Source organism: Urocitellus parryii, chromosome 11 (genome assembly GCF_045843805.1).
Source record: "Urocitellus parryii isolate mUroPar1 chromosome 11, mUroPar1.hap1, whole genome shotgun sequence".
NCBI classification, from domain to species: Eukaryota; Metazoa; Chordata; class Mammalia; order Rodentia; family Sciuridae; genus Urocitellus; species Urocitellus parryii.
Window position 1 is genome coordinate 42,295,391 of NC_135541.1, and position 22,314 is coordinate 42,317,704.

Consider the following 22,314-nt stretch of genomic DNA (forward strand, 5'->3'; position numbering starts at 1 on the left):
CGAGGATCAGCATATAGGGTCCCATTTTACTTCACATGGATCTTGTAGGGTGGGCTCAAATGCATTTTGCAGATGAAGAAATTGCAGCTGTGAGTGGTTAAATAATGTGCTCAGAGCCACGAGGTGGTGGGGAGAGGTAGAGTCACGTGAAATAGGTCTATCTGATGTCATAGCCATGGCTCCTAGTCTCCGTTGCATGTAATCAATTATATTTCTCAGAGCCCAGGAGGATTATTAAAGTTGATGTGAAAAACCAGTGGTAGAATTCATATAGTGAGATTGGCTGATTGTCTGGAGTTAAATGAACGGCTAGAAAAATGCAAACAGCACCTGGTGGGGAACTCAGGCCTCAGCCTTCATCCATGAGAAGTTTCATCAGGAAGAAAATAGTTCTTATAGCAGCTGCATTTCCTGGCTCTGCAGTGACAGTCACCAAGGAGTCACTGGGATTCTCTTCTATTCTAACTCTGGAGATTGTTCCCATATACAACATATGTGTAGGAACTTGGAGAAACTAGAATAGATCCAGGTAGCAAGGAAGGAACTATAAGTATGCATCATAGAGAAAGAACCCTGGGGGACCCAGGAGAGCCCTCTGCAGAGATCTGAAAAGTGGTGGGTGGAGTGTGATCTGAATTCTGTTAGTGAAGCCAGGGGATTTAACAGAGACCAGTAGGGAAAAATTAAAAGGAGTTTTTTGGTTTTGTTTTTGTTTAAGTCAAAGCAAACAAGTCCTATGGAGGGAGCATCACATCATACAAATAATTAGAATAGCTCTGGTTCTAGATCCAGCTATTGTCACTTCGTAGTTGAGATCTCATGCAAACTTAATTTCCTGGAGACTCAACTTCCCAATCTGTAAGGTGGGAATAATACTTATCCTGAGAACTAAGATATTTTGAAAGAGGCTAGTCCATGACATGTAATCATGGCTGAGTAAATATTCATTCCTTGTTATCCCGTTCTAATCATGAACATTGCACAACCGGAGTGGCTTCTTTTATGAAATGGAGAGTTCCCCATCATGGGGCTGTAGGTAAAAGCTGGAAAAATACCTGTGGGGACATGATATTAGAAACATCGTTATTAATGTGGTTTGGGACCAGGTAATCTCAAATGTCCTTCCACATTTTCCAAAGTCTGGAAGGTCCCTGGTTCTGAGAGATGCTCTCCAAGGTAAAGAACAGGACTCTGTGGCAAAATCTGACAGGGACTTTGCTGCCTGCTGTGTGCCATCATGAGCCATAGTGCACATCACAGAGTGAGAACACTGAGAAGTCCCACAGTAAGCAAAACAAAACTAGTCTTGGCTTAAACACATTTGAGTTAGGAATCTTTCCTCCTCTATTCCCCTTAATACCTATATCTGGTAAAATCCATGGAAAAAAAGTTAGTATTATATCAAGTATAATGTATCTCCCATCTAGGTGATTCTTTGGGATAGGAATATATGTGACTTTTCAAATACAAATGCAAGTTCTCTGATGGTCTCAAAGACAGGCTTGAAGTCTGGGGCTGGGTGTGCTTCATTACCTTTGGCAGGTAGTATCCAGCCAAAGTGGTATCAACCACCACTTCCCTGGGGACATTCAGGGGGATGATGTTGCCCATTCTCTGCACCTCATGGATGACAGCATTGGTGTAGGGCATGAACTCTCTGGCGGCCATGCTTGGCTGCTGCCACTGGCCAAGCACTCTGTCAATCTCAGCATGCACTTTTTCTGGAAGAGAAGAGGGAGATTCTATTATTTTTTGAAACTTTTATACTTTCTTGTAATTATGTAGGGTTGTTCTATCAGATCTCACCTGTGGTATTTCAAATAGTGGCCGGGATGCAAAGAAATAAAATGTTTCTTAACCCTTCAAAGGGCTTAATCAGAAAATTGTCAACTCAGTCACTTTCCTTGAGTCTAATTAGGCCAAGGAATGGAATACCAAGGATCAATGTGGCGAAGCTTCTAGTAGGGTCTTTTCTTATTCAGGCTTCTATGATAAAGTGCCATAAGTAGAGTGGCTTAAAAACAACAGAAATTTATTTCTCATAGATCTGGAGCCTGGGCTGTCTAAGACCAAAGCACCAGCATATCTGGTTCCTGGGGAGGACCCAATTTCTGGTTCAGAGGTGGCTCCTAGTTGCTGTGTCCTCACATGTTACAAGGAACAAGGCAGCTTGCTGGGAATGTTTCATAGGGGCACTAATGCCATACATGAAGACTCATCAATTCCCAATACCACCACTCTGATAATTAGGTTTCCACACAGGGATTTGGTGAGGAAGACACAAATATTTGGATCCTAGCAGATCTGAAGACTCTCATTTCTCAAGGGTGGCATGGGAGTAGAAAGTGAATAGCAGACTCCTGATCTATAACATTATGGCTGCAAGGTACTCAGATCCTTTGAGCCTCACTTTTTTCATGTGATTAGTGAAGCTAAGTCAACTTTCATGTGAAAGATGTTCTGAGAATTACATGAACTCATTTAGGTAAGCATTAAACATGGCTCAGCTCATGGAAACTGCTAGCTGTCTTCAAATATATTTGCCTCCTTTTCTACAGTCATAGAGATTTGAGCTGGCTACCTGACTGTCCAGCTAAAGCTACTTTTCCTAGATTCTTCTGGGACCAAATGTGGCTGTATGTATGTATGTATGTATGTACACACACACACACACACACACACACATAAAGCCTGCATTTGTAAATTAATATGTGAGAGAAGTAAAGTTTTATTATCAAATATATCCTTAGTAGATGGCAAGAACTTCAGTCTTCTCTATTTTTATTTTGGGGGAGTGGGGGCATTGACCTTGATCTACTCAATTGATCTTATGCCTCATTAATAAATTGTTACGCACAGTTCGAGAAACGGTTCCATGACTGTTTCCACACTCCACCTGCCCAAACTGTTCTAGAACCTGGAGAAAAATGTTGGGAATAGCCATTGTTCTTGAAAGGATGGCAGTCTGTGGGGAATCCATATATAATGTGCACAGCAATAGAGGTGCCCTGGGGATCTCTGGAGGAAGGAAATGGCAAACAGTTCTAAGCTAGCAATTTTGTGCAGGAATGAAGACACATCTTAGGTAGTAACTTTGGAAGAATTCTTTTAGAAGAATTGGGGATTCAGCATGTGGAGAAACTCAGAAAGCATGTTCTTGACAGAGGGAAGACCAAATATTGTGATTCAGACACTTAGGACAGTGTCAAGAAAATGACACAGAATTCAGTGAAATCACCAATGCAGGATGGGTGAAGCTGAGGCAGGACAGGCAGAAAATGGCACATCAGAGGGCATTATTACCAGACTAAGGAGTCTAGAAAGGGATGGGGATGTGGCTCTGTGGGGTGGCAGACAGCTTGCCTTGCAAGCATGAGGCCCTGGGTTTGAGGCTCAACACTGGAAAAAAAGAAAAAGGAAACAGTAACAAATATGTGTCTGGGCATTATCAGGGGGAAAGAGGAAGGGATTGCTGATAAGAATGGAAGAATAAATACTCATATATATGAGATTGTAACTCTTTGCTGGACCCCATTACAAAGTCAGTTGGCCTCATTGATTTCTCCTAGACCTTGAGCTTCGCGCCCACAGGGAGTTTAACACTTATCCTACCTGGACCCCTCACATTCCTGTCTATAAAGTGATGGATGTGTGCACGCTCAAGACTGCACCACCTCCTGACTATTGTGTCTTTCCCTACTCACCCAGCCAGCTTCTGCCCAACCTTGAGCCATATGGCCAGGAGGTGCCATGTGGCCAGGAGGTACCATGTGTCCTGGGCCAGGCACATTCGCTGTGACTCTCACCTTGGACTTCTGGGTAGAGGGCCATGTAAAGCAGACCCCAGCGCAGTGTTGTAGAAGTTGTCTCAGTTCCAGCAAAGAAGAGGTCCAGGGTGCTGCAGATAAGGTTCTCTTCATTGAAACTTGAAGCAAATCTTGTCTGTGTACTAGAAGGACAGTTATTTGTTGATTTATTCAGAGGACTTGTGGTTGCCAAAAAAAAAAAAAAAAAAAAAAAAAAAAAAAACCACTGGGGTTTCATTCAAAGGAAAGAACTTGGAAGGAAAAGTCCTCAGAAGAAATGACTTTCTCCTAAGGGGAAAGTCCCTCCTTAGAGGGCAGCGATATCATTAACATTGTCTGTAATGGGGCCTGAGAAAAGGGGTAGGTAACAGGAAGTGCTGGAAACTTTTTAGATCGTAGTGGATAAAAATCAAAACAACCACTTTTTTTTTTATGCCTGTAATTCAGGAGAAGCTATTAGTACAGTGGAAAGAGAATGGCTATGAATGAGATAACTTGGCTTCCAATATCAACCCCATCATTCATTAGATCAACTTAGCTATATGACCTAGGATAAGTTATTTAACATCTCTGTAATTCCATTTCCTGCTTTATCAAATGGGAGTAAGAAGCATGCCTTAAGATGGCATAATAATTTATGTGGTATGCAAAAGGGATATAGCAAATACTCAATGAATGTTTGTGCCGATACCAGAAAGTATAAACTGAAATGCACATTTATCATATCTCCCCATACAGCTTTTGTAGTTTAAACCTCATAGATTCCATCAACTATTCCTCATAACACTCCATCATCTTTTCTACCTTCTTGAAAGCTTGTTTTTCAACATTGCTATTAATGTCAATGGTCACACACCTGTACACCATCTAGCAAATAAAGTCTCCTCCTCTAAGTAGAAAATTAATATTAATTTTATGAATATTTTGCCAATAAGGTGAAATAAGAGCTAACATGAAAAGATATTCACCATTCTGCCCCCTCCAGATATAGGAAAACATGACTGATGAGTCAAAGATTATAACATTGATTCAGTGATGTACATTAGCCACAGGACCACCACGTTCAAGGCCTGTATCCACTTAGGGTTTTTTTCCTGATTCTTGTCAGAAAAGTTGGAAAGTGGGTGAGAAGAGGAGGGAGTAGGAGCCCCACTCAGACCTTAAGGTTAAAATCTGGTATCCAGTTCAGCTTTACTTGTATTCTCTGCAGTGACAGCTGAGAGGAGGAGTAGGTTACTGGCCAGATCATCTAAAACAGAGCTTTGAAGCTCAATTTCTCTTTTCCCTTGTGTATATAGCTTCTTCAGGTACAGGTAGGTAGGAGAAGGTGATGGGGATGAAAAGGGAGTATTGGGGCATTTTCAGGGCCTAAAACCAAATGCCATTAAACTTTTGTCTTTATTTCAAAGTGCCTCAGCATCCTGAGTAATTTTTAGTCACCTATAGGAATTGAACCATTATCTAAAAAGATGACCACACGCAAACCCCTGGAACCCATGTAAGTTAAGTTATATAGCAAAAGAGACTTTGCAGATGTGATTAAACCTAAGGGTTTTGAGTTAGGAATATTGTCCTGTATTACCCTTACAAGATAGAGGGAAGAAGATCAAAGTCAGAGAGAGAAAGTGTAAAGATGAAAGCAGGGAGACAAGAGAAGAGAGATGATGCTACCCTGGTGCTAAAGATGGAGGAAGAACCACAAACCAAAGCCTCTGGAAGCTGGGCAAGCCATGGAAAACAAGTCTTAGAGACTTCATAGGATCTAAGCTGGCCAACACCTTGACTTTAGCCCAGTGAAACTGCAGTTTGACTTCTGTCATTCAGAACTGGACTTTTGTCATTCAGAACAGTAAGAAAACAAACAACACATCTGTACCATCTTAAGCCAATGAATTTGTGGTAACTTGTTACAGCTGCTATTGGAAACTAATATACAGCTATTTGTTCTTTAAGAAAAAACAACAAAGGAGACAAATTCGTTTTCCTCACCTTCACAATTTCCTTGAGGTAAGCATCAATAAAGTCTCTTGACTCATCAGGATTCCAGTCTTTCCTGTGTTTTTCAACTTCATGAGAAACAAACAATTTCAGCTTTTCCCAGTTCCTGAAGACAGTTTGATGAGGTCCAGGGAGGAATTTCATTATCCATGGAAAGACATTGTAGAGCTAATGGCAAAAAAACAGAATGATCATGGAGACAGCATGGGGCCACTTTTGCACTTTTGGGGACAGTCTTCTCTTTCCATCTCTTTTATTTGCTTATGCTTAAGCTGAGGAGTCATCCTTGTCTTCTCCTTTCTCTCTAGCCACTCTGGCAGGCATTCAACCCTCCACATACTTCTCATCAGTCCAAGTACTTGCCATCCCACAAGAAACCACCACTGTCTCCTACCCAAATGCTGCCATAGCTTTCAGCAATTTCCTTATTCCACTCTTAACCCTGTTCCCAGACTATTTTCCACAGAGCTGCTGGAGTATCATTTAACAGTTTGATTCCTTACCTTTCAATCCTCCAATGGCTTTCCACTATCCTTGATAAAGTCTGGCATAATTTCTCTGACCTATAAGCCCTACAGAGTTGGTCCCTTCAACCTCACCACCTCCTTTCTATCCCTCCCTGCCACATTCCACTGGACAGTCCAACCACAGAGGATTAATGCATCCATATAAAATGCTTCCAGAGAAAAGGAAAAAGTAGTTTTGATGAAATAGCAGTCACATTTCTAGCTGACTCTCTCTGGCACCAGTGCAAACCTAGAGGATGCTGAAAGAATATTTTCATTATGCAAAAGAGAAGAGTCAAATTTTTTTAATATTTATTTTTCAGGGGCTGTGGATGTGGCTCAAGCAGTAACACGCTCACCGGGAATGCATGGGACACTGGGTTCGATCCTCAGCACCACATAAAATAAAGATGTTGTGTCCACTGAAAAATAAATATTAAAAAATTCTCTCTCTCTCTCTCTCTCTCTCTTTAAAAAGTATTTATTTTTCAGTTTTAGGTGGATACAATCTCTCTCTCTTTTTTAAAAATTTTTATGTGGTGCTGAGAATTGAACCCCATGCCTCACGCATGCTAGGCCAGCGCACTACCACTTGAGCCATATCCCCAGCCCAAGTCAAAATTTTTTAAATATTTAATTTAAGCAAAATAAAGTATCGTAAGTTTGTTTAATACACTTGCTGCCTTGGCACCCATTCAATTTGACGTGAGTCACGTAAAAACTCATTGTACCATAGACTTTGGTCTAGTTAAACTTCTCCTTCCTTTGTGATAATAATACAGTTTGCTTATCCTTCATATTACCGGCCCCATGGCAACACATCCCACAGATGCTGACCATGAAATACACATAATGGTTAATAGTGGAGTCATTTGAACATGTTTCCATCTTAAGCCCAAGAGTGTTTTCTTTAAGCTAGCAATTGACCACCCCCAGGGAAAGCCTGAGAGACCACCATGGCCTTTAATGAAGGCTTGGACTCACAGGTTCTGTCCCTCTGCCTCTCTCTCTCTCCACCCATTGGTTGAGACCCTCCCATTCCCAGATCTCCCATTGGTCCTTGTGGGCCTCTCACTCTCAGGATTTAGGAGTAGTATCTTGCTTGGGTTATTTCATGAGCTTCTATACTGTGTTTTACCTAATCAGCCCTAATCCTAACCCTCCTGCTGGTCAGGGCTCTCCTAGGAAATGGTTAACTTGGCTCATGGTCATTCTCTTGATAGAAATCTCTAGACAGATTTCCTGTGTTAGAGTAAATCACAGTGTAAAGATCTTTTTGAATTCAAAAGAATTTACCATCAATTGATCTCCACTAAATGAAATTCAGGAGGGGGCTTTAACATCCAAGATAGGATGATAAAAATAGAAACTGATAAATATATAGGTAAATATAAGCAGACATTGGATGAAACAATAATGATCACGTACTCTCCAGTTAAAAAAAAGAACAAACTAAAATACGTGATGACAGTGACCTAAAGGAGTGACAAGAGGTGTGTTCTGAAGATCATGTATTATTTCGGCAGACCACAAAGGTATTAATCTCAGATGCAGGCAGTTAATTGTGCATATTAAAAAATTTAGGGTAAAGACTAATATAATAATAATAATAATAATTTTAAGGCAAAGACTAAAGAAATAGAAAAATCTTAATCTTCTAAATGAATATAGGAAAAAATAAAATAAATTTAATAATAATGAGTCAAAACATAGTAAAAATAGAAGCCACAAAGTGATCATGAATTAGTTTTCATTTGTCAGTAAATTTGATAGAAGAAACTAAGTGCTCCAATAAAAAGAAAAATAATGTCAAATTTGGTACAAAGTTTATATTCATTTTAATGCTGTTTACAAAGAAAACATCTAAAATATAAGGGCCTAGAGAAGTAGAATATAGTATATAGTATATGGTACATACTATATATATATATAGTATCAAGTGCTGATGGTTATGTAAATAGTGTAACTAGTTCTGAAATCTTTAGTTATGTTTTATGCCCAGATATATATTCAAGACAAATGACTGTGTCCACATGAATACTAGTAAAAGAATATTGGTGGCAGCTCTATTCATAACATAAAAGCTGGATAAGCTTTTGTCCAAAAATTTGTCCAAAATTTTTCCAAAAATAGCAAATAGGTTAACAAAGAGGGGCATGTTCATACAAGACAAAGCTAGTCTGCATTAAAAAAAAAAAAAAAAAAAAGAAGAAGAGCAACCAAAACAGGCGAATCTTAAAACAACATACCAGGAGAGAAATTGCACTCAGAAGGGTGTTTGAGACAGGAAGGAAATGGATATTTTAAAAGTAACATGTAGAGGAGAGATTCAAAGGCAAGGGCAATGGCAATATGTTCTTTTGAAAAAGAACAACACAGGTACGTAAGTGTATGTCTTGTATAATTTTGTACTCTATAGGAATCTTAGAAATGTTTTTTGCATTTGGTAAATTTTCAACATTATTAAAAACACTAAAGTCAAAAAGCTGATTTCAAGTAAGTTTTTGTTAAATTAATTTAAAAATATTACATTTCAATTAAAAGAAGCAGCAGCAGCAGCAGCTATGTGTATATGAGATCAGCCCCAATGGCCTTAACCAGCATATAGAAGATGACTGCTTACTTGACAGAATCTCGAAGCTTCCAGAAATGTGACCTCATCCAGTAACTTCAGCAGCTCCTGGAACTGAGCATCCTGGTACTCAAAGCGCTCCCCAAAGGTGATAGAGCAAATAATGTTTGAAACTGCATTGTTGATCTTGAAGTGAGGGTTGAAAGGCTGTCCTGGAGGTAGAGAAAGGTAGAGAATTCTTCAAAACATATGGGGTCTGTGATACAGCAAGGATACAGTCAATGCCAGGAGGGTTGAATTGATAGCCAGGACTTAAATACCATAATATGTTTAATGCTTGTCTTTGTGCACTGAATTCTAGTACTCCTTGAGAGAAGTGTCATGGTATTTGTTTCCTATTGTATCCTCAGAGCCTAGGACAGTGCTGGTCATAGGGCAAGCATTTAGGCACTTAAAAAGAATCTATCCAGTGAATGCATAGGCCACAGGCTCCTGTAATGCTTTTGTGAAATACTCACCATTCTCCTCTTTGATTGCCTCAACAAGGTGGTAGGCCTCCTCCTGGATACGTTCCTCCAGGCTCTTCCTTCCTAAACCAAAGTTCCTTAATGTTGTCAGAGTGAACCTTCTTTGTTCCTTCCATATTTGGCCATTAGACATGATCAATCCTAGGGGGAAAAAGCCAATATTATGGTATTCTGATTCTACTATGCAAATATCTGGCAAATTGTATGGAAATGTGTATCAGATGGAAAAGAGGAGGGACATTAAGGCACCTGAATATTATTCAGAGAAATACGACCTAAAACAATGAACACAATGGCTAACATTTATTGATTACTTACAACATCAGGTACTTTAGTGTTTTTTATGTATTATGTAATTTAACACTCATAGAAGCTCTATGGGATAGATACAATTATTGCCCTCCCCTCCTCTGCCCTCCCCTGAATTTTACTGAATGGGAATAAGGGATAAAGTCAATTTTGCAAGGTCATATAGTAATCAGTTAACCAGGTTCTCAAATTCAAGTCTCCCTGATTCCAAAACTCATGCTTTAATCAGTAGCCACATAAGTACAGTTCAGTAGTTATGGCAAACTAAGTACCAAGAATGCACTCAGAGATAAGTCAAAGTCCATCATTATTAGAAGGCAAAGAAAGGAAGTGTGACCTTAAAAGATGAAGGAATCATTCAACAAAGCAAGAGACCAGTGAGTATTCCACAACAGAAAGAACAGCATAGGAGAAGGAGGGGAAACATCCTGTTGTGTGCAAAAGACCACCATCCATTTCACTACACAGGCAATGCCATGCGCCCTTCCACTTCCCCATGGCTACTCCTCAACTTCTTGTGATACCTGGCTTTGGCTCTGTTGTGGGAAACAAGACTGGTGGAGAAGCAGCAAGCAATACTCAGAGAGGAGAACTCCAAACTCTTATTTTATGCTGGTGCGCCTGGAGGAAAACAAAACTCCAAATTCTGAGCCCTGATCCACAGTTTCTCACAACATTTATTCATGATTTCATGTCATCTTAGACCTGTCCTATCATTGGGGCTTTTTTCTCTTAAAATTATTCCTAATCTACTCTGCTAAAGGCCCTGTGCAGGGTCTCTAACATGCTCACAGAAACAGGTAGGAAAAAAGGGCTCTTTCAAGAGGGGGGTGGGTAGTCAGATCCCTAGAGCAGTTATTTACAATTCAAAAGGTTATTCAACCCATGGTTAATTAAGCTTCCAAGAGAAAGTCTGAGAGAGGGGAGGACAACTGAACCTTCCCCAGACATAGTTTTCTTACCATAACATTTTTTAAAAATATGTTTTAGATAGATGTGTGATGAGAATTAAGCACAGTGCCTCACATGTGGTAGCAAGCACTCTACCACTGGGCCACAGCCTCAGTCCCTCTTACCATAACATTTTTATAATTAAGTTCACAACCAGGTCTGGTTTTGCCATCACAGCTCCACCAACCCAGTGAAATGTCCCTCCTTGCAGTCAGTCCAGGGGTATCTTTCAACCTCGTTTCACTTGGTCTTTTAGCAGCAGCATGAGATGCATTTTTCTTGCACACTCATTTCTGGTGGAATTCAGGGTATTCACTTCCATATTTTCTTCTTAATCCCTTCCAGAAACTTCTTATATCCTTTTCTGTTTCATCTGCTGTCAAATCTTGAAATGGCAGAGTTCTTTGAAGATTAGGTCTGAAGCTTCATCACACACTGTCTCGTCCTCTGTTATAATTAGGTGATGTGGTTACTTCATTATCAAAGCATCCAGAGTTTGTGCAGGACATGTGGTTTCTCCAAAATCTCTATCAGGAACCACTCAGACAAATGTTTAGAAGGAGATGTTTTCAACCAGGAAATGTGGGCATTTGGCTTCTTATAATGGAAGGCATTTATTTCATAATGAGGTTAACTTCTGGAAGTGTCAGAAAATTATAGGCATAGAGACATGGTGAAGAGACCATAGCATTTCAATGCACACCTTATTGTCATCAATAAACTTACCATTTTCCCTAAAGACACATTCTCGGACAGGCGTTACAGGGCGGTGCATGAAGGACTGGTCTGTCTGAGAAAGAACTTCTTTGATTAAGGGCAGTCCAGTTACGAGCACTGAAGACACGTTACCAAAATGCAGGCCAAAAACATTCCCATATTTCTTCACCAACTGAAAAACAGTTTTAGTCACAGTTGAACATGCACTTGTCTGTGTGTCTGGGGACACAAAGCATGTGTGAAGCTAAAGGGGCTCACACTGAGGGAAGTGTGTGTGATAGGAATAGTTCTGAACTTTTTCTCCTCAACTAAACTCAAATTTAGTTCCCGGAGGTTTGGAAGTTTCCTTATGAATATATATTCATATATTCAACCAGTATGAATAGAGTGAGCATCTACCATGTGTCACTAAAAGAAGGCATAAAGATATAACCAACTAAAATAAACAAGGTCCCTAACCTGAGGCATCCTAGAGTTTAGTGAAAGCAGAAAATACAACACATCTGAACTCCAAAATTTGCTGGGTATGCTTTTTTTTTCTTTTTCTTTTTCTTATGGGGAGGGGGAATCTTATTTTTTTAATATGATTTTCTGGGTTATCAATATCCATTTTCAATATAGTTGACTTTTAATTTTAGAATTTAACAACTTTCATTAATTTATATAAATAATCTTTATCTAAAGATATTAGATAAAACAAAGCCCTTAAGAATTTGTTTTTCTTATAAATATTTTTCTGTCTTCATATTATATTATTTTGTCTATAAGGTTTATGTTGAGTATGTTTAATGTAAGTCTGGTGTAGCAAATATGGAATTTAAGAAGTTAAATCTGTTTTTTTCTTTTGTTAGGTTGTAGCTTTAACTTACGTTAGTGTCTTCTTTATTTCAAAAGTAAAGAAGACAATAAAATGTGATAATTTGTAGAAAAATACAGAAGTGAAATGAGCTTATCAGGAAATATGTCAAGAGAAAAGGATTAAAGGTACTAACTCTAGATACAGTCCATTGATGTTGACATGAAGCTAGGAATTATGGCTAAAAGTATCTCCTAAAAGTACCTCCATTTATCTAGGGAGGAAGATCCCTTTAGTAGTGCAGGTGCACTAAGGTAACTTCTGACCACCAATTGACCCCAGTGCTGACATTAACTTATAGATTGATTGATTGACTTATAGATGACATTAACGTATAGATTGATTGATTGACTTATAGTTGATTGAATTATAGATGAAGCCCACCATGACAGTTCTGGAGAGGACCAACTAAGGTCTAAAACTCCACCGCCTGATGTTAAGGAAGAGTTGAACACCTGATTGGCTAAGTGTACAGAAGGTGGTCCTCAGTTCTCCTGGTAAACATCAAATAGGAATGAAATTGGGGGTAGCATTGTTTCCTTTGTCATTCTTTATTGGAGATGGCCCATTCTCTCCCTTGAGAGTGCTTTTTGCTTATCCATCACTTTTCTTTTACTTTTTTTTTTCTTTTCACCGCACTTTCACTTCTAATAAATTTCTCTTATCTGACTTTAAATCTTCTTTCATCAGAACACAAGAACCAAAGTTTGGAGTTTCAGCTCCCTGCTTTCCTGTGGCACTTTTATTAAGATAAATCAAAATATCAGTAACCAGAGGAGAAAGCCTCTTCCTCACCATCTGCCAGATAACAAGAAGTGCTTTACAGGGTGCAGGCCACATATGGAGAGACTATTCCAGCTCTGGAGCTATGGGAGGATCTTGGCTCTGGGGTTCACCAACTGTGGGCTCTAGGGAAAGTTCCTTCATTTTTTTGAGCCTCAGCTTCCCCATTATAAAAGAGAAAATTAACTCTCCCCCCTAAAGTTCTGTGAGGAAGAATGAGAGCAGCGAGATGAAAAGCACTTTGTTTTCTGGTTCCAGGCACACAGCCACCCAGAGAGTCTCCATGAAATGAATGAGTTCTGTGTGCAAAGGAATGTGGATGCACCCACAGGGTGACAGTGAGGATAGGAGCACACTAAAATGCAGGAGGAAGGTGCTAGTGGTCAGAAACAGCTGTGTTCCCTGGGTGCCATGGTGGGCATTTTTCATGCTTTATCTCACTAATCTAATGGTCACTCTGTGTAGTAAGGACTTTACTCATCTAGTAGCAGAAAAAAAATGGTGGTAGCTGAAGTGATATAACACAGTGACAAAGCTATTTAGTAGTAGAGGGAACTTGCCAAACATTTTGTAAGATTTGAGGCTAGAGATGTGAATTTGGGATGGCTCTAGGAACTTAAAGTTTACTGGGAATAAGAAAGTGAAAGTGAGAAGGAAAGGGAGGGTGAGAGACATGGTGTAAGGGATGATAGGGAAAGAGATATTAGATTGGGATGAATTGTGCAACTATGGATTGGACAATAGCATATGAGTATTATTCAAAATTCTTTTCAACCTTTCTATTCAAGAATGATCCCTAAGTAGACCCGCCCTCTGCTTTTTGTCTGCATGGATAGGGTCAAGCTGTAGCAGTTGTACCAGACAGAAAGGCTTAATTCCTGCAATTATCTGTGGCCTCCCTCCCCAGCTCCATCCCCACACACTTAACATTCCACCATGATGCTCTTAGAGCCCTGGACCTAACATTGGTTCCATCAGAGCAGACTCAATGGATGCAGTCTCATCCCACCATCCTGTATTCACCTTAAAGACAAAGCCTGAGCTTAGTTCTTCCATTTTTCTTTTGATCCAGAATCCTGGGTTAATCTCAATTCATTTCTAGAAGTCTACCCTGTCTTGCTAGCAAGGGAAAAGCCAAAACTTACAAGTCATTTCTTCTAAGAAATGGTAGTAATGGTCCACACATGTAAAATTTGTTATTTCATCTTGATGAAAGCCTGTACAACGTTTTTAAGCCTTATAAGAATTCACTGACTAATTTAGAACTTCAATTAAGAGGTTTTTTTTTTTTATTTAGCTGAAAATCTCAAGTTAAGTGACTCGTAATGGGGAATGCATATAATCTAGAATCTAACTTTTTTTGGAAGGATTCAGACCTTCAACACTATTTACTGAAATGATCTACAATATTCCATCTTTATGAGTTCTCTGCCCATGTGTATTTTTGTTCATCAGAACTGGATCAAAACCTTTTATGGAATTATCAAGTATGTAAACATGGATAGGTTAAATAACCTCCTGGAGCTCTAGAACTGATTATTGCAGTGTTCAGTAATTGTTAAATGTACCCAGTCTCTCAACCAATTCAATATTGATTGAATGATCCAGAGTGCATGAGATTTCATAAGGCAGAGCAAACTTTTCAATAGATATCATCAAACAAGTCATTTTTTAAAAAATTTAAACAGAGAGTAAAGGAAGAAAAGAGGTTAAAATTTATGAGATGGTTCAGAAGGCTAAAATAGGCTTAAGATGAGTAATGAAAATAGAAAAAGGATTGAAATAGAAGTTACAAAAGGCAAACAAAAAGAAATGGGGACAGGAAATTCAATAGTGGGAATAAAAACTCCAACTGTAGGATTAAGCTTACAAAACAAAGTGTAGTTAAATGAATGTTTCGAATAAACAAAATTAAAGTGAAACGTTAGTGAGACAAGAGATTGAACTACTATGACCAAAAGATTCTAATTTAATCTAAGTTCTTATAAGAGACAGCAGAACAAAGACAATAAAAGACAGGAAGAGAAAGAAAAGGACCAGGGTACCAATTCACACTTCAAGCAGCAGAAGGTAAAAGGTTTTATTTTTAAATTGCCACTAGCACTGAGCCATACATGTGTGCACGTGTGTTGTGTATGTGTGTGTGTGTGTGTGTGTGTGTGTATCATCCAAAAATGCATGCTGCTTTTGTATTTTTCTCAGATTTAACATTTTTCCTTCTATCTACATGTTGTATTTTTCAATCATCTGTTTATATCTTTCAAACATTTTTGTATGTGGTGTTCAACATTTTTCCTATTGATACATAGAACCCCTAGTAAAAAATCACTAATATAATTTTATCTTTATTATGTACAAATCTAGAAATATAATCTAATGTCCTATAGAGGGCAATAATTGTATCTATCCCATAGAGGTTCTATGAGTGTCAAATTACATAATACATAAACACTAAAGTACTTGATGTTGTAAATAATCCATAAATGTTAGTCATTGTGTTCAATGCTTTAGGTCTTATTTCTCTGAATAATATTCAGAATGGCAGGTATTAAGAATACAAATAACAATAAGTGTTGGCAAGGATGTGGGGGAAAAGGCACACTCATACATTGCTGGTGTGACTGCAAAATGGTGCAGCCAATATGGAAAGCAGTATGGAGATTCCTTGGAAAACTGGTAATGGAACTACCTTAGACCCAGCTATCCCACTCCTTGGTCTATACCCAAAGGACTTAAAAACCGAATGCTACAGGGACACGGGCACATCAATGTTTATTGTAGCACAATTCACAATAGCTAAACCGTGCCAACCTAGATGCCCTTCAGTAGTTGAATGGATAAACAAAATGTGGGATATATACATAATGGAATATTACTCAGCAATACAATAGAACAAAATCATGACATTTCCAGGTAAATGGATGGAGTTGGAAAATATAATGCTAAGTGAAGTTAGCCAATCCCAAAAACCAAATGCCGAATGTTTTCTCTGATATAAGGAGGCTGATTCATAGTGGGGTTGGGAAGGGGAGTATGGGAAGATTAGATAAACTCTAGATAGGGAAAAGGGGAGGGAGAGGGAGGGAGGGGGAAAGGGGTATAAAAAAGGTGGAGGAATGAGATGGATATCATTACCCTAAGTAATGTATGAACACACACACACACACTCACATACACACACACAATATTCTCTCAATGTGTATGTGTTGCCTTTATAACTGAAAAGCATTTTTATCCCATAAACAAAATGAGAAACCTAGAGAAACAAGAAATGAAGTTTTATAACAGTGGTTCTTATCTTTTTGAGTATGGAATCTTTGAAAATCTAGTATATGTCATGGATCTGCTCTCCAGTAAAACCTTATACAACTAAATACAGTTGTGCATGACTGTATATACTCTTGCTAAGCATAATGGTCTCACAGGTTACCTCTTGAGAAAGAGCGACCAAACAGAAAAAAAGTGCAATGCATAGCACATGACATATGCTGTAATGCTGGCAGAAAGGGGTATAAAGTATTGCAGGAGGAGATGAATTTCCACCACAGATATGAGAGAATACTTGAGCCAGATATTGAAAATTGTATTTGAGCCAGATCTTAAATGAAGGCAAGGATATCAGCAAAAGGGCATTCATTATGAAGACAGAGACACTTTCCATTGTGGGCACTGCACATACAAATGCAAAGGCAGAAAATGTGGGTGTCTGGGTAAAAAGGACTCACTCTATCTGACTGGAGTGAAAGGTTCATTGAAGAGCATGACCAATGCTGAAGGTCTAGGCCCAGGTCTGGGGGATTCAATAAATCCTTAACTTCAAGAAGCTCACAATCTAATGGAGCATACAGATAAGTTCTTATTGTTACTATTCCATCCTTAAGTTGTTTGATGTGGGAAAGTATAGAAGCACACAGAGAAAATAGTTTCTTCTCAGGTTCCAAGGAAGATGGGTGACAGTGCTGATGTGGTAATCTTTAGACACAGGAGTGAAATATTTGGATCTTACTTCGTAACAGATAATAGAGCCTGGAAATACCTGAGTAGGACAGGTGAAGTGTGCTTAGAGTCACACAACCTGTTTGAATCCAGGTCTGCTTCTTATTTCATGTGTAATTTGGGGATAAATTGTTTAACTTTTCTGTGTTTTGGTTTCTATTTCTATAAAATAGGGAACATTACTAGTTCCTATCTTTAGGATTATTGTGATAAGTAACCATAATAATAAAATTACTAATGAAACTATTACTACTAATATTTCAGGGAGTATAATTTAGGAAGAGGGCTCTGATAATGGCAACATCTAAGGAATGGAGGTACAGAGACCAGAGAGGGGGCTGATAGACTCATCCAGCAACCAGGACACATAAACGATGCCCAGCCTGTAACCATCAACTGGCTTTTCTATAAGCTATTTCAGAAAAGGGAAGAATAAAAAATATAGAAATATAGAAATAAGCACATCTACATGCTAGGCATCCTGGCAAAACTTGATATTCATAAACTTATTTTATATTTATAATAATCTCACAAATATACCTAGTTTTCAGAAAAAAGAGGCACAGAGATTTAGCACATAGCTAGTGGAAATGAAGTTTGGGCTCTTTACAGTCCCCTCTGTAGGCTTCATCCTTCATTGAAGGGATAAAGATATTTTCTTTCTGTTCCTCTGAGTGATGGAGCTGCCTAGGTTTTAGCTGGCATCATAATTCTATCTCTCAGCCTCTCTAGGTGTAACCAGTGGGATGTGAGTAGTGGTTATGTGTGCATCTTCTGGGTGAAAGCCTTAAATGAAAGCTGCTTGCTCACCACCTCCATTTCCCCTTCTCATGAGCCAGAACCCACACATGATGGTGTTGGTGAAGGACCAGAGCAATATCATAAGGAACTGGAGAATTTGGATGACACTGTGGTACAGAACAGCCTCTCTATCCTGGACTTCCTGCCTATATCTGAACTCTTTTGTGAGAGAGAAAGAAATTTCAATCCTGTTGACGCCATTGTATTTTGGTTTTTTTTGTTAAAAGTAGCTTCCTGTGAATGCTAACTAATAAATTGACCCATCTTATGTACAGTTCTTCCACTTAGCCCAATAAGACTTTCTTTCATTTAAGTACAGTTTCCTATAAGAAGCCATCTAGCAGTGATGGGGAAAGTTTACAAAGTGTGAGAGGGAGGGAAAGCAAAGTTCCCCACATGCCACACACACAAGCCAGTTTCTTTCTGGTCTCTTCACTGTGTTTTAGTTCATGCCACATCCCCATTTAAAATATCCTATCATTTTAATCCATTCACCTGCCAGATATTCCTTTAAAATTCAATCCAATTAATTCCAACATTCCACAAAAGATTATCTTCAGGATTTCCCATCCATAGTGATCCTATTTCCTAGTATCCATTTGGGTTCCTGGAGTTTGTAAAACTCTCTTCATCAGACACTGTCTTGGGCAGTGCCTGGCATGGTAAGTACTTAATAAATGTTTGTTGAAGAAATACATATACAAATAAATAGCTTATAATTATGTCATGAAAAGTCAATTATTCTTACTAACATCATGCAGAGACAAGTAGCATAGGAGATAATAAATTTAAAGTCAAATATTTTTGGATTCAAGCCCTTGTTTTGACATTATCCTCTTAATAACCTGGGAAAATCACATTACATTTGTTCTCAGTTTTCTCAGTGGTAAAATGGAAATGCCACCAGATGGTATCTAAAATTTATACCTATCATGAAGGTTAAATGAAGAGGAACATAAAAATTCTGACACAAGACCTATCAGGTTCTATTATATATACAACTATATAATCTATCAGTAAAAATGTGGAAAAAAAGACCTTAATACTTAATGTTTCCCAATTTCATTAAGATAAATTTAATAGTATTATTACTAAATTATGTCATTTTTTTATTTGCTTTACATCAGAAATATAAAAATGAAAACCTAAATAAAATAAAAACTAAATTGTGATTAAAAATATCATTGGACTGGGAATAAGATCCTAGTCTCAGTTTCATCAACTGGCTAGAGTTTTGGTTTGGTTTTGTGGTACTGAGAATTTATCAAAGAGGAACTCTACCATTGTGCCACATCTCCATCCTTTTTTATATTTTATTTTGAGACAGAGTCACACGAAAATTGCCCAGGTTGGCCTCAAACTTGCAATCCTTCTTATGAGTAGGTGGGATTACAGCTCATCACTAGCCAGTTCTGTGATATTAGGATAATCATTAAAATTCTCTAGTCCTTGGGGCTGGGGATGTGGCTCAAGCGGTAGCACGCTCGCCTGGCATGCGTGCGACCCGGATTTGATCCTCAGCACCACATACAAACAAAGATGTTGTGTCCGCCGAGAACTAAAAAATAAATATTAAAAATTCTCTCTCTCTCTCTCTCTCTCTCTCTCTCTCTCTCTCTCTCTCTCCTCTCTCACTCTCTCTTTAAAAAAAAAAATTCTCTAGTCCCATCTATGCTAATAGAAAAAGAAGGACATAGATCAAACTTCTTAATCTAGAACAATTATCACAGACAAAACTCCAAGAAAATCTTACTACCTTTAGCCAAAAGACTAGGAAAAGAGGAGCCCAACAGGACAGAAACATTTGAGTCTTCTAATTCTGTGTCCTGGAGGCAAACATCATGAAGATGTGGCCTTCCTTGCCCCTGAAGGGTGTAGCTGCAGTGGAAATCATGGTATAACTTCATCTTTCACCTTCTCCTTATGTCCTATCTCTGCAGAATTGTGACTTTCACCCCTGAACTGCGCTAAAGACTCCCTAGGGGACATAGTTCTAATCTCCACCTTCTCCTTCAGTGATAAGGAATTATTCTTCCCTATGGTACAGATGTGGGAAGTCCTCTGACTTCTACCTCTGCAGAAAGGCAGAGGTTATCTTATTTCTGGGGTACCTCCCTTCTGCCTCTATTTTCCAAGAAACCTATTCCTCTAAGAAACTCCCAACCTAGAATTCTAGGTCCCGTGAAAAAATAGACTTCAGAAAGGAAGGTGAAATAAACATATTTTGAGATGAAAGAAAGTTAAGAGAATTATTTGCCAGCAACCCAGATCTGAAAGAATAGCTAAGGAAAGTTCTTCACATCATAAAGGAAATTATAAACTTGGAACAAGAGAAATGAAGAAAAAGCAATAAATTGTATAAATAAATGGATAAGTACAATAGACTGTTCTTGCTTTTTTAAAATTGCATCTGACATTTTAAAAGCAAAATTATAATATTGTGGTTCTCAGTGCATGTAGATATAATGTTTAATACAATTATAAAGTGTGAAGTTCAAGGGTCCTAAATTGTTATGTCTGTCTTTCACTTGAAGTGGAAAATTCTTGCACTGGTGGATTCCGTTAAGCTACTAATGTAGCTCATAATATTTAGAGCAACCACATTTAAAAAAAGATATGCTTCAAAACACTACAGATGAATAAAAATTGACTTATAAGAGAAGTTCCAAGTAGCTCACAGAAAGGCAGGAAAGGGAAAACAAGAATGAAAAACAGAGCAAAAAACAAACAACCCTGGAAAAAAATAAATGGTATACTTAAACACTAACACAGCAATGAATACATTAAATAGAAATGTCCTACCTTGACCTATTTAAGGATAGAGATAGGCATAATTTTTTAAAAAATCAACCAAGTATATGTTGTTTACAAGAATTCATTTCAAATATGATTATAAAGTGGGTTAAAAGTAAGACAGTAAAGAAGCAAATACTACTCACATAATAATCAAAAGACAGCTGATATGGCTCTAATATATCAAATAAAGTTAGGTCAAAGAAAATTATCAGGGATAAGGACATTACAAGAAAAAAAGAATTTCAATAATGTTTAAGAAGAAAACAAATGAGTTAAGAAGAAAGGTAACCTAGGTAACACACTTCAAAAGTAAACACTTAAATCTGCTGCGCCAGTGGAAAGGGCAGGTAGGTAGAATGATGCCACATGTCTGGTAAGGTAAACAAAGCTCAAAGTGGGACTTAGCAGGTTAGCAGCATGAGCTGCCCAGCCACCCATCCTCTTGCCCAGGGTCCCCAGAAAGTCCCTTGTCCTGCAAGTCAGGGTTAGCATATGGACACAGTCAAGCACCTTTGCCCCTTCCTACCTTTTGAACATCCAAGTGCGAATTCTCAAAGTTCACTTGAAAGAAGTTGCCAAACACGGGTAGAGGCCAGGGCCCCGGTGGGTAGTTCTTTGGGCGCCGCCTTTTGAAGACAGCAAACAACAGAAAGACGACAGCACCCACCAGCAAAGTCCTGGCATGGAGCCCTGCCCAGAAGGCGGTCGCCAGAGAGACCACATCCGCGAGCATGGCTCAGAAAGCTGCTGGCTCTTCTAGAATCCAAACTATTCTGCTCCAGTTGTCTCCTGCTGTCAGTGTAGCCCCTTGCTCCCACGCCCCGCCCCGCGCCCCGCCCTATGCCCCGCCTCTGCCCTGCCTTCCGCCAGGCCCCTCCTTCCCAGGGCCCCTCCTTCTGGCTCTTCTCCAGAGCTCCGCCAAGTCAAGCCACGCCCCCTGACTCCCTCAGCCTCTTACCCAGCCCAGTTCTTGGCAGCGAAAATGCCTGGAGCTGAGATTCTTGGGCGGCAACACAATTGACAAATACTTGCCTAGGACCGGTTTCTTTTCGATTTGGAAAGTCCTCCTTTCTCCGATACCATTGAGATTCTTAGATTATGATTCTCTCAGGTTATGCATCTCAGAGAGCGCCACAAACATTGGAGCTGCTGTTTTCCAAACACCCTCTCACCCTGTGACCAGAACCATGTCTAGTAAACAGAAGTGACAGCAGCATCCAACATTTCTTGGCTTCTTAATATACGCCATAAAGCACACTTAACTCTTTACATAAATCACTTTGCTTCGACAGATCTTGTTAGTTCTATCTTGCAGTTGAGGAAACAGTAAGTACTAAGGTTAAGTACTAAGAACATGGGGTGAATAAGACAATCTATAGGTCTAAAACACATCTAAGAAGGTCCTGTATTTGAAAGTGTTCTAAAGATTCAAAAGCATTACATCAAAGCTCTTAGCACTGAGTATCATCCACAGTAGGAGCTTAATTAACATTTGTTTAGGAATGTCTTAGTCCTGATTCTTTTTGGTCTGCCCTGTGAAGATTCCTCAGAAGCCCCAAGAGTGTTAGGATTCCAGGAACCAACCTTCCATGTCATCCAATGGTGCCTGTGTCTCACCATTTGTGAGATATTCAAAACCTGCAGCATGATTCTGGAATACTAATTGTGTACTAAATGTAAAAATACACATTCTATT

At 38.9% G+C, this 22,314-nt stretch overlaps 1 protein-coding gene across 1 annotated transcript in view; it reads right to left on the reverse strand.

Annotated features, from left to right (window-relative positions):
- LOC113195620 (cytochrome P450 2J2) overlaps positions 1-21,396 on the reverse strand; it is a 33,287-nt gene extending 11,891 nt beyond the window's left edge. Inside the window, exons 1-7 of the mRNA XM_077803716.1 lie at positions 21,145-21,396; positions 11,396-11,558; positions 9,401-9,550; positions 8,934-9,094; positions 5,779-5,972; positions 3,807-3,937; positions 1,534-1,721 (exon numbers count right to left, since the gene is read on the reverse strand). Coding sequence (XP_077659842.1) covers positions 1,534-1,721; positions 3,807-3,937; positions 5,779-5,972; positions 8,934-9,094; positions 9,401-9,550; positions 11,396-11,558; positions 21,145-21,351 — 1,194 coding nt within the window. The 5' untranslated portion in view covers positions 21,352-21,396. The remainder of the gene's footprint in view (positions 1-1,533; positions 1,722-3,806; positions 3,938-5,778; positions 5,973-8,933; positions 9,095-9,400; positions 9,551-11,395; positions 11,559-21,144) is intronic.
- Positions 21,397-22,314: the final 918 nt, after the last annotated feature.